This window comes from Sinocyclocheilus rhinocerous, unplaced genomic scaffold (genome assembly GCF_001515625.1).
Source record: "Sinocyclocheilus rhinocerous isolate Xijiao unplaced genomic scaffold, SAMN03320098_v1.1 scaffold31, whole genome shotgun sequence".
Classification (NCBI taxonomy): domain Eukaryota; kingdom Metazoa; phylum Chordata; class Actinopteri; order Cypriniformes; family Cyprinidae; genus Sinocyclocheilus; species Sinocyclocheilus rhinocerous.
Window position 1 is genome coordinate 104,236 of NW_015638575.1, and position 13,331 is coordinate 117,566.

Consider the following 13,331-nt stretch of genomic DNA (forward strand, 5'->3'; position numbering starts at 1 on the left):
CATGATCACACTCACTCTTTCTTTCCTTCTTTTAATAACTGTTTGGCCAGCTGTCGCTCTTTCTCCATCTGAAGCGTGATCTTCTTCTGATACTGCTTCAGTTTATCTCTCTGCTGCTTCAGTTGCTACTCACACACAAATAATAATAATATAGAAAAATTAAATAATAAAAAAGGACAAAATGCACAGTAACGGTCCTATAGCTACATTATACAACACAAAACTGAACTATCACTTTCGGACAGTCGACAGTCAGCATCAACATGGATCCCCGGTGGTACAGTAAAACCCACCATTATGAGACTATCAAGCGTGTATATATATATACAGTAACTTCTCTCATTAGAATGATTAGCCAGTTAGCAGCTGTCTAACACACCAGCACAGCTTTGTCCTGCTCGGTCACCCGAGTTGCTTTCTTTTTCCCGAAAAGATTTCCCATGTCGATGCCGCATCCCCGCCACTATCTGTCCAGACAGGGGCGGTGTTTCTAAGATTGAGAAAAAGTTAATTCCACAGGCCGCGTTTCTGTCAGTCCATAACAGAAACACTAAAGTCTGAGCTGTGTGGAACAAAACAGCACCACTGCTTACCGGATGTTCTGTACTTCAAAATAAAAGCCATTTAGAAACCACTTGTTTACCCCACATACCTATACTGAGGAATAATGTTAATATTCTGACAATTTAGAAATTTAAGAAATTTACTAAAGGTCATAGGCAGTTAGGATTGCTCAGTTAGAAGAATAAAACATATTCTGCGTAACCGGCAAATATTCCAAATATCTTTAATGGTTAGATTTAGTGCAAAATAAAAGTATGCTAATGCATCCACTAAAGCCTACTCTTCTTTACAGACGAATTCACTGAGCCGTTCTTTCAGGTCATGTAGCAATTAAGCTACTGATAATTATGTAAAAAAAAAAAACGTTTTATTTTTCCAAAAAAGTGAAAGTCCTCCATCATCATCTACTTCACCATGACCGGATGTGGACGTGGCATACATTCTCAGTTCTTCCGGTGCGCGTGAGGAAGGGATTAAACGTCCGTCTCACTGCTTTCTTTCCGTGAAAGAACGGCAGTACTATCGCGTTTACCGGCGTTTAGAACCGGAACGGCGTTCTGACGACTCGTTCGTTAACTCATCGAGCTGTTTATGAGGTGAGCTGTCATTTGGCGCTGGATATTTGTTATTTTATTTGAATATTTATTTTCCTGCCACTGTTAGCTTAGCTTAGCACATTCAGCGTCGAGTCATTTATGACTTTAATTCATATTTAATACATGAAAGTGACACATTTTGCTGTAATTCATACGATATAAGGGCTTATTAAGGTGAGATGCGTGTTGGCAGACCCAGTGGGTCATTTCTTGATTCTGTTTTAATAGCCAGCAGCGATAAACAAACGAAATTAGCTTAGCAACAGGTGAGAGAGCGAGTGGATTTAATGTTCTCATACGCCAACTAGTGATTTAAAAAAATAAAAGCAGTTATTAAAGCTTAACGTGTGCGATGTAACTTAATGGCTCAGTTAATAGTATATTATTCCCTTTTAATAGCACATGTGTAGTTGCTGCAGTGCATCTGCTTGACTATGTTATGATTTTGTGATTTTGTTTCTCAACTTCTTGATTGACATTTCAACTTCGAGTGTCTTAATGTCATCATCTTAGTTTTTTAGTTTTATTGTTTTACCAATTTAATGTCCCTCTCAATTGCTTACATTTCCCAAATTTGTAATGTATGTATGAAAGTGAAAGCATGACACTGGTTTCCAGACCCCCTCTAGCGCAAAGGGAAATTGTAATATATATATATATATATATATTCCCCCCCCAAGTTTTTCAAAAAGGATGTTCACCTACAAATCAACACACTAAATAACTTTAATGCAAATTTCTGTGAATACCCATTAAAAAGATATTTTCTTTTGTGTTCCCCATAGTAAATTAATGGGTAACTATGGTAACTGGCATATGTTTTTTTTTTCTAAACCACGCCCCCTATATATGACTGGTTGTCAAACGTATATCTACCTTCATTTCATTTTTTAAAAGGATGCCGCTTTTCTATCAAGCTTTGTGGTGAAATCCATAGATGGACATGTAATTTTTAGTGGCACCTGCTTGTTTGATCATCACTGTCTTTGAGCCTTAGTACATGAAACCAGTTGCTTGGTCAGCAGACTTGTGACTGGAGTTTGAGTCTCAGACTTGAGTTTCCATGTTTGCTGGTTTCCCTTCATGTAACGTTGTCACCCAAGTTGAGATCATGTACATGACACATTAGAGTTCCTCTGTGTATATTCAGGTCATCCAGCAGGCCTGTCATTTCATTTCAGACAGATAGATGGAAAATGAGCGTGTTTATCTCTGGAAGTCCTTGCACATGTGGTGCTGTATACTATTACGGTATCCATTGCCTTGAATTATTCAACATTATTCAAGGCTGCGTTGTGCTAACGCCTCTTTGCTATACTACTTGCTAGAAATGAGGAGTGGTAGTTTTAAATCAGATTTATTAGAATATATATATCTAGATATTTCATAATTGCTGTTAAAACTACTTTTCCATCTGCATTTTGTGGGTTTTCATAACATCTGCTATTAAGAAAGCAAGTGTGCTGGCAGTAATTGTGTCATTTGAGTCCACTCCAGTCCAGTCAGCTTCTGTTTCATGGATGTTTGAGAAATTGATATGTGGGAGACACTATTAAACACCATTATATAAGCAGCTTCAGGAGTTACTCGAATGAACTGTTGGACTAGAGAATTGAAGAGTCTCAGATGTTTGGGGTGGGTGTGGAACGCGAAATACGTCAGATGTCAGTTATGTGCTGTGAATGTTATTAGGGAGTGCTTTCTTTGAATGTAGGTTATGTTTTTGTTGAGTATCATCATCATCTTTTTAAACAGTATTAAGTCTATGTAGAGTAGACCTAAAATTTCAGCTTTAAAATGAAGATCATACTTCAATATTTCACAGTTTAAAGTTGACATGAACTAAAAATGCGTCTTTTTACTTTCTCATATTCCTAGCCTCACCTGAAGACCAACTTTTTTTTAAATCACAGTGTAATAACTTGCTCGATTGTGAAACAGCTTTTCATTTTTGGCTGATGATACTTACTAGGTCATGCAGGCTGTTGGTTAATGCTAATTAATAGCCAAGTAGCTGTTTGAATGTCATTTTGGACTTTTGCAGATAATACTGCCTTTCAAAATCCTGCCAATAGTTAATGCAGTAGTTTCAAGCTCTGTAAAACAAAGATTTTTCAAAGTTGTAAATAAAGATTATTCTAGGTTTAATTCAATGTGTTAATTGCTGTTTCTTTGTAATAATTGTGAAATTTACTAACAATGTTTGTTTTGTGTGCGTGCGTGCGTGTAATAATGTGCTATTATTAACATTAATTTATTAAGTTATGATGTTGAGATCATCTTATGGGTGAACTTGACCTCAACAGAGACCTTCATGATCCACTGCAAACTTTCATTAACTTCTGACTCTATTTTGATTTTCAGGGCCTATTTTTCATGATCCAATCAATTTTGTTTGGATAAATCAAATCCCTTTGTAACTTTATTATTATTATTATTTATCATTTATTTTTTAAAATATATTGTTTCAGTAAGAAATGTCACATTATGGAAGTTGTGAATATTATTTCAAGGGGCTTTATTTATGATTTGACGTGTAGATGAGATGTACATTTACAACTAATACTTCCTCTAGAGTACAAAAGGAATCACTTTTTCACTTTATACAGGGGTGAGGTCTGTGCTTAAATGGGTTTCGCAATCATGAATGAATAATTTTAGATTCTGATTTCTAAAAATAATGTGAAACTCTCCTGTTATTTGTTTACTCATCAACTTCCTTGTGTTGTTTGCTTTTAGAAACCCCAAAGCTTTTCCAGCTTTCAAGGGTGAAACAGCCTTTTCTGGCAAATTTCTCTTTTATGACAACATTTGCTGCTCTGAGCTTAAATGATTAGTTGGGAGTTTTACTGTGCCAGCAGTCCAGCGGCACATGTCTTTAGACTCCTGAAAGCATCAGAGAGACTAACAAGACCTCTTAAGCTCTTCTCACAGCAGTACCTCATAAATATAGATTTACTCACTCACTTTCTCTTTATCCTTTTTTCCCCTGTTTCTGCCCTGTCTTCAGAGTTAGGGATGAGCTGAGAATGAATGTCAACCAGCAACCTCACATGGCCTCTCCTTACGGGCAGCCTCAGCCTGGGTATCAGGGCTACCCCCAGCCTGGATATGGGGGTGGCCACGTGCCATCGGGATATCCGGCTCAGTACGCACCTTATAATGGGCCGGGCGCTGCCTACCAACAAGGTCCACCACAAGGTAAGGGGGGGTTAAAAAGTACAAAATGATTGTCATAAACACATTTCCTAAAACAGTCACAGGTTATTATCATTTAATATGACCTTCAGTTCAATCTGTAAGATCTGTTAATTTATCAGCTGTGTTTTTTCGGAGTGTAAGCGAAAAAGAAGAAAGTGACAGTCAGATTTCGCCCTCCCAGCCTCCTCGTTTTTTACCTCTCATCTCCTGTTTTAACATTTCATTCCCATTTTTCACTGCTCTCTTTCTTGTATTGCAGGATGTTCTCCTTATGCAAGCTTTCCCTCTAAGACTCTCGCAACAAACTTAGTCTCTGACCTGTCCTCCTCCTCTCCTCTTGACCTAGGTAACTGGTTTAATTCTGCTTAGCAGCCTGTCCTCTCCTCTATTCCCTGCGATTTGTTATTGACTGCGGTATGCGAGACGTCTGAGCAGCACTGCTGCACATGTAGCATTCAAAACCAGAGTTAGGCACACAGTTGGCTAGTGACATAAGGAACTGCTCTATAAGAAAATTTCCCATCAGAAATGTATATGTAATGCTTAAAAATAATGTTTTTCTTAATGCCTAAGCAAAATAATCCTATTGTCATGATGCAAAAATGTTGTATAAAATGTTTTGACTCTTCTGACCTATAATATTTATTTTTCCTGTTCCCTTCCATTCAGCTTAGGTCCTACATTTGTACATCTGTTTGCTTAATAATATCATAAGTAGAAAAAAAGCGAGAAAAGGACCAACAAACAACACAAACATGTCTCTGTATTCTAGGCTGCATTATATTTTTGCTGCATCATTTGCTTAAATTAAATGCCTTTGTTTCTCAAAGTTAATCATAAAATTTGGAAATAAAATGTGTGTTGTTGGGATAATAAACTATTCATTTATTTATTTTTGGTCCTGCTAAAGGTGTGAGAGGACCTCCCACCTCAGGGGCACCATCTGTCTCAGGTGCCCAGAGCTATTCTCAGTTTGGGCAAGGAGAAACTCAGAATGGACCACCTCCAATGGGTGCTCCACCACAGAGGTCAGTGACCCATTATATCAGCATGTGTGTTATCAGCACTATGTGTTGTTTCTTCAGTTTTGTGGCTAATATTGCTTAAATGGGTTATAAATAATTACCATTTAATATTTAATGAATGCAAAGTGAGTCTTATTTTCATGATTTCGCAGCATTGTCATGTTTCTTGCTTTGATCTTTTTTTTAATTGCTTGTTTAGCCCTCCAGTGTCTCAACCTTACACTGCAGGTGCAGTGAATCTGTCTGGTGCTCAGCCCCCCTACAGCCAGCAGTTTGGAGCTCCACCTGTCAGCATGCAGCATATGACCAATCAGATGGCCAGCATGCAGGTTGGCTCAACTGCACCCTCCCCTGCAGGCCAAGGCTATGGTAAATGACTCTTTTTAAACTTTAACTTATGATCTAGAGCATCGCTGTGATTGATGATTTGTTCTGTCTTTTTTTCTAGCCCCTCCCTCTGTGTCCCAGGCCGCTATGTCTGCTCCCTACACACCTGCAGCTCCTCCTACTTTCCCACCCGCTTCCACTGCTCCCTCACAGCCTCCGCCTACTGAAGCTGTAGCTCGGGCTCCTCCACACTCCTACTATGGAGCTCCACCACCTGCCCAACATCCTTTCCCAAATGCTTTCTCTTCCACTGGCCCCACTCAGCCCCAAGCTCCACCACCTGTTTCTCCACAGTCCTTCCCTCAAGCTCCGCCTGTCTCTCAGCCTCCTTTTTCCACAGCCCAGGTGCCTCCAGGTCCCACTCAGTCATACGGAGGCCCACTTCCTCCAACACAGCCATCTTTCTCGAGACCACTGCTTCCCACCTCCCAGCCCTCCACATTCCCTGCCGGTCCACCACCCACCTCGACTCCATCTCAGCTTCCAGGGGTCATGCAGCCCCAACCACCAGTTTCCCAACCCTCACCTTACCACTCAGGTCCCCCTCCAACCTCTACTGGGTTTCCACCACAAGTTGGTGCTCCACCAAGGCCTCCTTTTGCTGGAATGCAGGGCCCTCCTATGGCATCACAAGGGCCTCCTATGGCATCTCAAGGGCCGCCTCTGGCATCGCAAGGGCCTCCAATGGCACAGGCTAATCATGTACCCCCTACACAACCTGGCATGCCACCTGGTCCTATCAATGCTTCCCTGTCAGGGCCACCACCACAGCTAGGAATGCTGGGATATCCTCCTCAGCAAAATGGTGAGCATCAGTGTTGTTACTGTTAATTATAACCAATACTATAAAAAATAGTTTTTAATAAAGCTTTACAGGTTTAGAACAAGTACAAATTTAAATTTTGAGGTGAACCATTTTACAGGGCTACTTAATTCTCAAGTCTTTGATTTTGTGTACTGATTTGCTTATTACATATTATTTCTCTACCAGGTGCTTTCGGACAGGTCAGAGGTCCTCATCCTGGTTACACAGGACCATATCCTGGACAGCCAAACTATGGAGCACCACCCGCTGCACCTGCTGCAGCACCACCCGCCCTGAAGAGGCTTGATCCTGATTCTATCCCAAGCCCGGTATGAACAATCCAGATCTGACATGCACATACACACAAGATCACGGTCCACCATACCTTCTCCCACACATCTCTTGTTGATTTTTCAAGTGTGTTTTTTATAAATATAAATATTTATCCATTTTCAGTACTACTTGCATCCACACTCACACACACACAGACGTACACTGTCAATTTGTAAAATAAATATCTATGTAAATAGGTGTGTGATGTGCTTGTGTTAAGAAAGGCTTCGCTCTGGAGTCTCCTGTGTCTGACATGCATGCACTATGGCGGCTATTAGTAACAATAACATCCAGATTCATGGATTTTTCAAGGCTTGGAGATTCTGCACGTGCCGCCTCGCAATAACTGCACACATATCTCTTATACTGTCTGCTAAACAGTGTGATTAATCATCAGTAATTCTTGAAAAAAAAAAACAGAGGAACTGTAACTGTGGTTACACTTCTGTTTATCTTCTCTGCTCTTTCTTTTTTTTTTCCTTTTTGTTTTGGCTTCTCTCTCTCTATCCCTCTCCTCTCTTATAATTTGCTGACTAAATTGTTAAAATGTAAAGCAAGCCTCTGACATGCCGCCTGTGCAGAAAACAAGACATAGAATAGACCCAGACGCAATCCCAAGTCCAGTAAGTGCCTCGTGTCTCTCTGCTGTCTCTGTGTTGTTATACTGTATCCAAATTTCTCTGTTCTTAACTCATAGGGATGCCAATGACACTGTCTAGATGAACAGAATATTTTATTTTTTGTTCTTATAGAGCTGACATAATAGCTTCTGTGTAGTAGACAACTTCCTTAATGAGATGGACACATCGGTATAACATGAATTCTTAAAGGAATAGTCCACACAAAATTAAAAATTCTGCCGTCATTTATTCATCCTCATATCTTTCCAAAACTATGACTTTCTATCTTCTTTGGAACATAGAAGAAATTTTTTTTCTATACAATGGAAATCAATGGTTTGGTTTCCAGCTTTGTTCAAAATATCTTCTTTTGTTTCCCACAGAGAAAAGAAAACCATTCTGGTTTGTAACGACATAAGGGGGAGCCAATGATGACAGAATTTTCATTTTTGGGTGGACTGTCCCTTTAAGTCATAATTTCTTTGATTCTGGAAAATGACTCACATTTAACTTTATTTTAGACTGGTCATTGGTGCCCACCCAAAACCAATCGTATCTACACTCCTGCATGCAATATAGTAACAGTGTGTGCATGACTGGCATGTTCTTATTTATGGTTGGTGGGCTGTCTAATGTAAGCATTGTGGCCCATCGTTTAAAGGTATATTCTGGGTTAGATGCTACTCGTGCTCTATCAATGGCATCATTGGGATGACAATAGGGCTGTAATAGAGCTGCAGGGCTAACATAATTTAGGTTGACAACCTGGTTTTTCCATTGGCTTTTGGATTATTGCAGAAACTAAGCTTTGTGAACAACAAAAGTTTGATTTCTACATGTTTTGTGTACAATCACTGATATATTTTATGTCGTAGAATAACATGTAAAAATGTATTAAGCTTGTGTTAACCACAGACCTTATTTCAGGTATTAAACCAAAAATCCCCCCCAAAAATTTTGACTTTGACCACTTGTTTAAAAATGTTAACTCGATTCCTAGTTTTAGGGCTCATACCTGCAGCACTCTGTGCTCTTGTTTTGAAAGTCTATGGGGACAGTTCAGTAAGAAAATGTTTGATATTAGAGCTAAACTGATGGGGACAGCATGTATCGGGCATTGTCAACGAAGCTTATTCAACCCTGAATATTCCTTTAATCTGGTTTAGATGATCAGATGTGGTGCTAAACTTAAAAACTTACTGATCCTGTTTGGATTAGTTCTATATGAGCATAAAGAGGTTTATTGGGTGAAAGGCCAGGGTGTGTTTTTTGTTCATGAATAAAGGTGTGTCAGTCTTTCATAGGCTGGTGTTTTTTCACTCAGATTCAGGTTATCGAGGATGACAAAGCAAACAAGGGAAGTGAACCTTTTACTACAGGGGTCAGAGGTCAAGCCCCACCTCTCGTCACCACCAAATTCCAAGTTAAAGATCAAGGTAAGAACAGATATTAGATACTTTTAGACATCGTTTGGAATCAAACAACTTTGAATTGCTACTTACTGAATATAGTAATGTATAGTGCATGCTATTTTTTTATCTAAAGTAAAACAGTAGGCTTTATTCCATGATGTTACAAGTCTTGATAAAATATGCATTATATTAATCATCTCTCCAAAGGGAATGCGAGTCCACGCTATATCCGTTGTACAGCCTATAACATACCCTGCAATTCTGACATGGCCAAACAGTCCCAGGTGCCCCTGGCTGCTGTCATTAAACCCTTGGCCCCTCTGCCTCCAGATGAGGTAAAAGGTCACATTCTAGGAGTGTCTACTACTGCATGTTGTCGATTCCTTTTTAAATGATTGCAGGAAGGTTTGTGGGTAATGGCATGTCATTCCTTTTTACTGGCAGACACCACCATATCTTGTGGATCATGGAGAAAGTGGTCCCATCCGCTGCAATCGCTGTAAGGCCTATATGTGCCCGTATATGCAGTTTATCGAAGGTGGCCGTCGTTTCCAGTGTGGCTTCTGCAGCTGTGTCACCGAGGGTTAGTAATGCTCCCGTAACACGCTTATGTTGAATTAATTCATCCTAATCGACATTTAATGTTTTGGTTTCTGTTCTCCTTTCACACTCCTAGTGCCTCCCCATTACTTCCAGCATCTGGATCACACAGGGAAGAGGGTGGACTGCTATGACCGACCAGAGCTCTCGATGGGCAGTTATGAGTTTACGGCTACTGTGGACTACTGTAAGGTACAGTATATGTTCCCATCATGCCACTACAATCTTAAGGAAATTCTGTGCTAATATGTATGGGATTGTTCATTTTGAATACTATTTATTGACAGAACAACAAGATTCCTCAGCCGCCAGCCTTCATCTTCCTGATTGATGTGTCCTACAATGCTGTGAAGAATGGCATGGTTGGAATCATATGTCAGGAGCTGAAGACACTGTTGGACTACTTGCCCAGGTGAGTTTAAACAAGAAGCAGTTTGATCCATCAGAAAAACACAGAAAATTCATTCATATCTGTTGAGAGGTTGTTTTTTGCATGTACAACAAAACATTACGTGTAATTGTGACATTGCCTATTTATTATTACTGCAGAGAGAACCCTGATGTGGAATCAAACATTCGAGTTGGCTTCGTCACCTACAATAAAGTGCTTCATTTCTATAATGTGAAGGCCTCCCTCGCCCAGCCACAGATGATGGTAGTGTCAGATGTGGCTGACATGTTTGTGCCCCTACTGGATGGATTTCTGGTCAATGTCTCAGAGTCCAGGGTGGTTATTGAGAGGTAGGCTTCAGTTTTTGTTTCAGGTTTGTTCAAAAGTTTGGGGTTGGTAAGGTTTTTTTTTTTTTTTTTTTCACCAAGACGGCATTTATTTATAAAAAAAAAAGTAAAAACAGTAATGTACTGAAATAATATTTCAGTTTAAAAAGAACAATTTAAAAATGTAATTTGTGTCAATATAATGCATCCTCATATCAATTTCTTAAAAAATCCTTTTGAATTTTAGTAAGTAATTAGTAAGTAATTTAGTAAGTACATCCATAATTTAGTAGAATTTTTCCATTTAAGCTAGTATAAAAGCTAGGATACCTGAATTTTTGACCATCAAAGTATTGATTATGAAAATGTACGTTGCCCCCCAGTTTGTTGGATCAGATCCCTGAGATGTTTGCAGACACGCGGGAAACCGAGTCTGTGTTTGGGCCTGTCATTCAGGCCGGGCTGGAAGCGCTCAAGGTATTTGATCTTATTGCAACAGCGCAAGTTTCATAGTTCACAGTGAGTGTACATCATGTGAACGCATTGTGATTCAAAATGATGTCAGCCTTGTAGTAATTAAATGGAGCATTTCTGTATACAGTGTTAATGGAAGAAACTTTTAGTTTTACATTTTATTTTGGTTTGAGTGTTTTGTGTCTACTCAGAGCGGAATCATTAAGTAACAGTAACATTTCTGCTTTGTCATCTAGGCTGCAGACTGTGCTGGAAAGCTCTTTGTTTGTCACTCATCTCTTCCCATTGCTGAGGCTCCAGGCAAACTGAAGAACAGGGAGGATAAGAAACTAGTGGGCACGGATAAAGAAAAGGTACCTCTCAAATCTGTTCTGCTCATTTCATTGTGTCTGTCTCTGAAAATGTTTTGTCATCATTGAGACTCTGAGATCTATTGGAACATTGTTACAGAAGGCTTTTCAATGTGGTGTTTATTGGGTAGTTTTAAAGGATCCTCTTCAGCACATTGTGAAGTTCCCATCTCCATTTCTTTTGCAGTCATTATTCCAGCCACAAGTTAGTTTTTACAACACCCTTGCCAAGGAGTGTGTTGCACAGGGATGCTGTGTGGACCTCTTCCTCTTTCCCAACCAGTATGTTGATGTAGCAACGTTAGGGGTGGTCCCAACTTCAACGGGTGGCTCCATCTACAAATACACCTACTTCCAGGTAAGAGAGAACTATACCACCTAGCCATTAATACCATACGTGACCAGATCAAAGAAATCTCCTTAACCAAAAACAACATGCACTGTGATTATATAAACTATGGTTTGTTTCAGGCTTCATCTGACCAGGAGCGTTTCCTCAATGACCTGAGGAGAGATGTGCAGAAGCAGGTGGGCTTTGATGCATTGATGAGGGTCCGCACCAGCACAGGTAAATACACAGCTCTATACACCAGATTTTGAATTATTGCTTGTTTTTTTTTTCTTTTCTTCATCCTGCCATTTACCTACCACAATATATTTATACACAACCGTTGTTGTGTAAGATGAAGGCTGTGTTTATTTTATCACAAGTACGGTAAATGGTAATATTGTGAAGTAGTATTACAACTGAAAAATTGTTTTCTGTTTTTATTTATTTACAATTATTATGTATAATACTTGTATAATAAACTATATTATTTATAGTCTATTCCAGTGATGGGAAAGCTGAATTTTCACAGCTGTTACTCAAGTCTGCAGTATCTTTGTATTTCTTACTTGCATTTCAAACATTTGAACAGTAGTTTGAATCACCACTCATTTTAACAGAGGTGTTCAACTTCAAAAGCCAAGAAAGGGCCATGTTCCACCCACAACAGATAAGCACAAATTTGTAAATGCGTTTTGGTATGATTTTATTCCACAATTCTCCAAGACATATCAGCCATGTGACATTCATCCCCTTCTTGTTTTTTTTATTGCATTTTTATCATCAGTTTTTAATGCATATATGTACAGGAGTTGAACTTGTGTGTGGTGCTGTGACAGGTATCCGGGCGACCGACTTCTTTGGTTCCTTCTACATGAGCAACACCACAGATGTAGAGCTGGCAGGACTAGACTGTGACAAGACCGTTACCGTGGAGTTCAGACATGATGATAAGCTCAGCGAGGAGACTGGAGCTCTAATGCAGGTGTGTGTGTGTGTGTCTCTAGTATTGCACTCATATGTGAAGTGTCAGCTACACTGAGTTCAGTCATCTCAACATTTAATGACTTCAGCTGTGCTGACCTTTTTGTCTGTACTCTCTTTCTCTCACTCTTCTTTCAGTGTGCAGTTCTGTACACCAGCTGCAGTGGTCAGCGACGGCTTCGGATCCATAACATGGCAGTGAACTGCTGCTCTCAGCTGGCAGACTTGTACAGGAACTGCGAGACTGACACCATCATAAACTTTTTCGCCAAATATGGTAAAACCACACACATCCTCTTACACCGGTCGGATAAACACCACCTCACTTCTTCCTGCGCTAGCATTCTTTTGGCCACCTCTGTTACACCAATGTAAAATTTTATTATAATTTTTTTTTTTGTTATTTACCTATTTGAGTTTTTTGTGTTTTGTTTTCAAAAGCTAGAGCTAGCTTCCAGTTAGGGATGTAACGGTATGAAAATTTCTTATCACGATTATAGTGACCAAAATTATCACGGTATTGTTAAAATGTGCTGGAGATGTTCAAAAAGTACCAACACATAAATCACTTCACCAAGTTTTATATTTAAAAATCAACAAACAACAAATAAAATGACCTTTTGTTTGCATAATCACTAAAACAATAACATTACCAATGATGTTCGGATTTTAAATGACAACTTGACTGACAACAGTTTAATAGCATGTTGAAATATCTAATGTAAATGTTCAAATAAAGCTTTGAAAAAGTTTAATAAAAAGGTAAACCTCACATTTCAGCCTTTAAACAAAGAAAAGATATGTCAAAATGATAATTGATTAATAAATGATTATATGCATTTTATCTGCTCCATAAATAATTCTACATAACTTATCTGAATTGTTTAAATGTGTAGAATCCACATAAGCTTGTTTTTCATCAACCAGTCAAAATT

At 39.1% G+C, this 13,331-nt stretch overlaps 2 protein-coding genes across 7 annotated transcripts in view; one reads left to right on the forward strand and one right to left on the reverse strand.

Annotated features, from left to right (window-relative positions):
• LOC107749864 (charged multivesicular body protein 6) overlaps nucleotides 1–640 on the reverse strand; it is a 4,681-nt gene extending 4,041 nt beyond the window's left edge. The window contains exons 1-2 of one of the 2 annotated variants that reach the window (XM_016565072.1): nucleotides 380–629; nucleotides 16–125 (exon numbers count right to left, since the gene is read on the reverse strand). In XM_016565072.1, coding sequence (XP_016420558.1) covers nucleotides 16–125; nucleotides 380–442 — 173 coding nt within the window. In that variant the 5' untranslated portion in view covers nucleotides 443–629. Of the gene's footprint in view, nucleotides 1–15; nucleotides 126–379 lie in introns of both variants that reach the window. The other variant, XM_016565073.1, reaches the window with a different exon arrangement.
• Nucleotides 641–994: 354 nt separating this feature from the next.
• The window catches only part of LOC107749843 (protein transport protein Sec24C-like), an 18,385-nt gene continuing 6,048 nt past the window's right edge, over nucleotides 995–13,331 (forward strand). Inside the window, exons 1-20 of one of the 5 annotated variants that reach the window (XM_016565036.1) lie at nucleotides 995–1,160; nucleotides 4,171–4,361; nucleotides 4,621–4,707; nucleotides 5,272–5,389; nucleotides 5,586–5,755; nucleotides 5,835–6,578; nucleotides 6,765–6,907; nucleotides 7,466–7,534; nucleotides 8,856–8,967; nucleotides 9,151–9,278; nucleotides 9,388–9,526; nucleotides 9,620–9,735; nucleotides 9,831–9,955; nucleotides 10,093–10,284; nucleotides 10,644–10,737; nucleotides 10,971–11,087; nucleotides 11,272–11,442; nucleotides 11,556–11,652; nucleotides 12,252–12,397; nucleotides 12,535–12,673. In XM_016565036.1, coding sequence (XP_016420522.1) covers nucleotides 1,156–1,160; nucleotides 4,171–4,361; nucleotides 4,621–4,707; nucleotides 5,272–5,389; nucleotides 5,586–5,755; nucleotides 5,835–6,578; nucleotides 6,765–6,907; nucleotides 7,466–7,534; nucleotides 8,856–8,967; nucleotides 9,151–9,278; nucleotides 9,388–9,526; nucleotides 9,620–9,735; nucleotides 9,831–9,955; nucleotides 10,093–10,284; nucleotides 10,644–10,737; nucleotides 10,971–11,087; nucleotides 11,272–11,442; nucleotides 11,556–11,652; nucleotides 12,252–12,397; nucleotides 12,535–12,673 — 3,103 coding nt within the window. In that variant the 5' untranslated portion in view covers nucleotides 995–1,155. The remainder of the gene's footprint in view (nucleotides 1,161–4,170; nucleotides 4,362–4,620; nucleotides 4,708–5,271; nucleotides 5,390–5,585; nucleotides 5,756–5,834; nucleotides 6,579–6,764; nucleotides 6,908–7,465; nucleotides 7,535–8,855; nucleotides 8,968–9,150; nucleotides 9,279–9,387; nucleotides 9,527–9,619; nucleotides 9,736–9,830; nucleotides 9,956–10,092; nucleotides 10,285–10,643; nucleotides 10,738–10,970; nucleotides 11,088–11,271; nucleotides 11,443–11,555; nucleotides 11,653–12,251; nucleotides 12,398–12,534; nucleotides 12,674–13,331) is intronic. The other 4 variants (XM_016565037.1, XM_016565038.1, XM_016565039.1 and 1 more) reach the window with 4 other exon arrangements.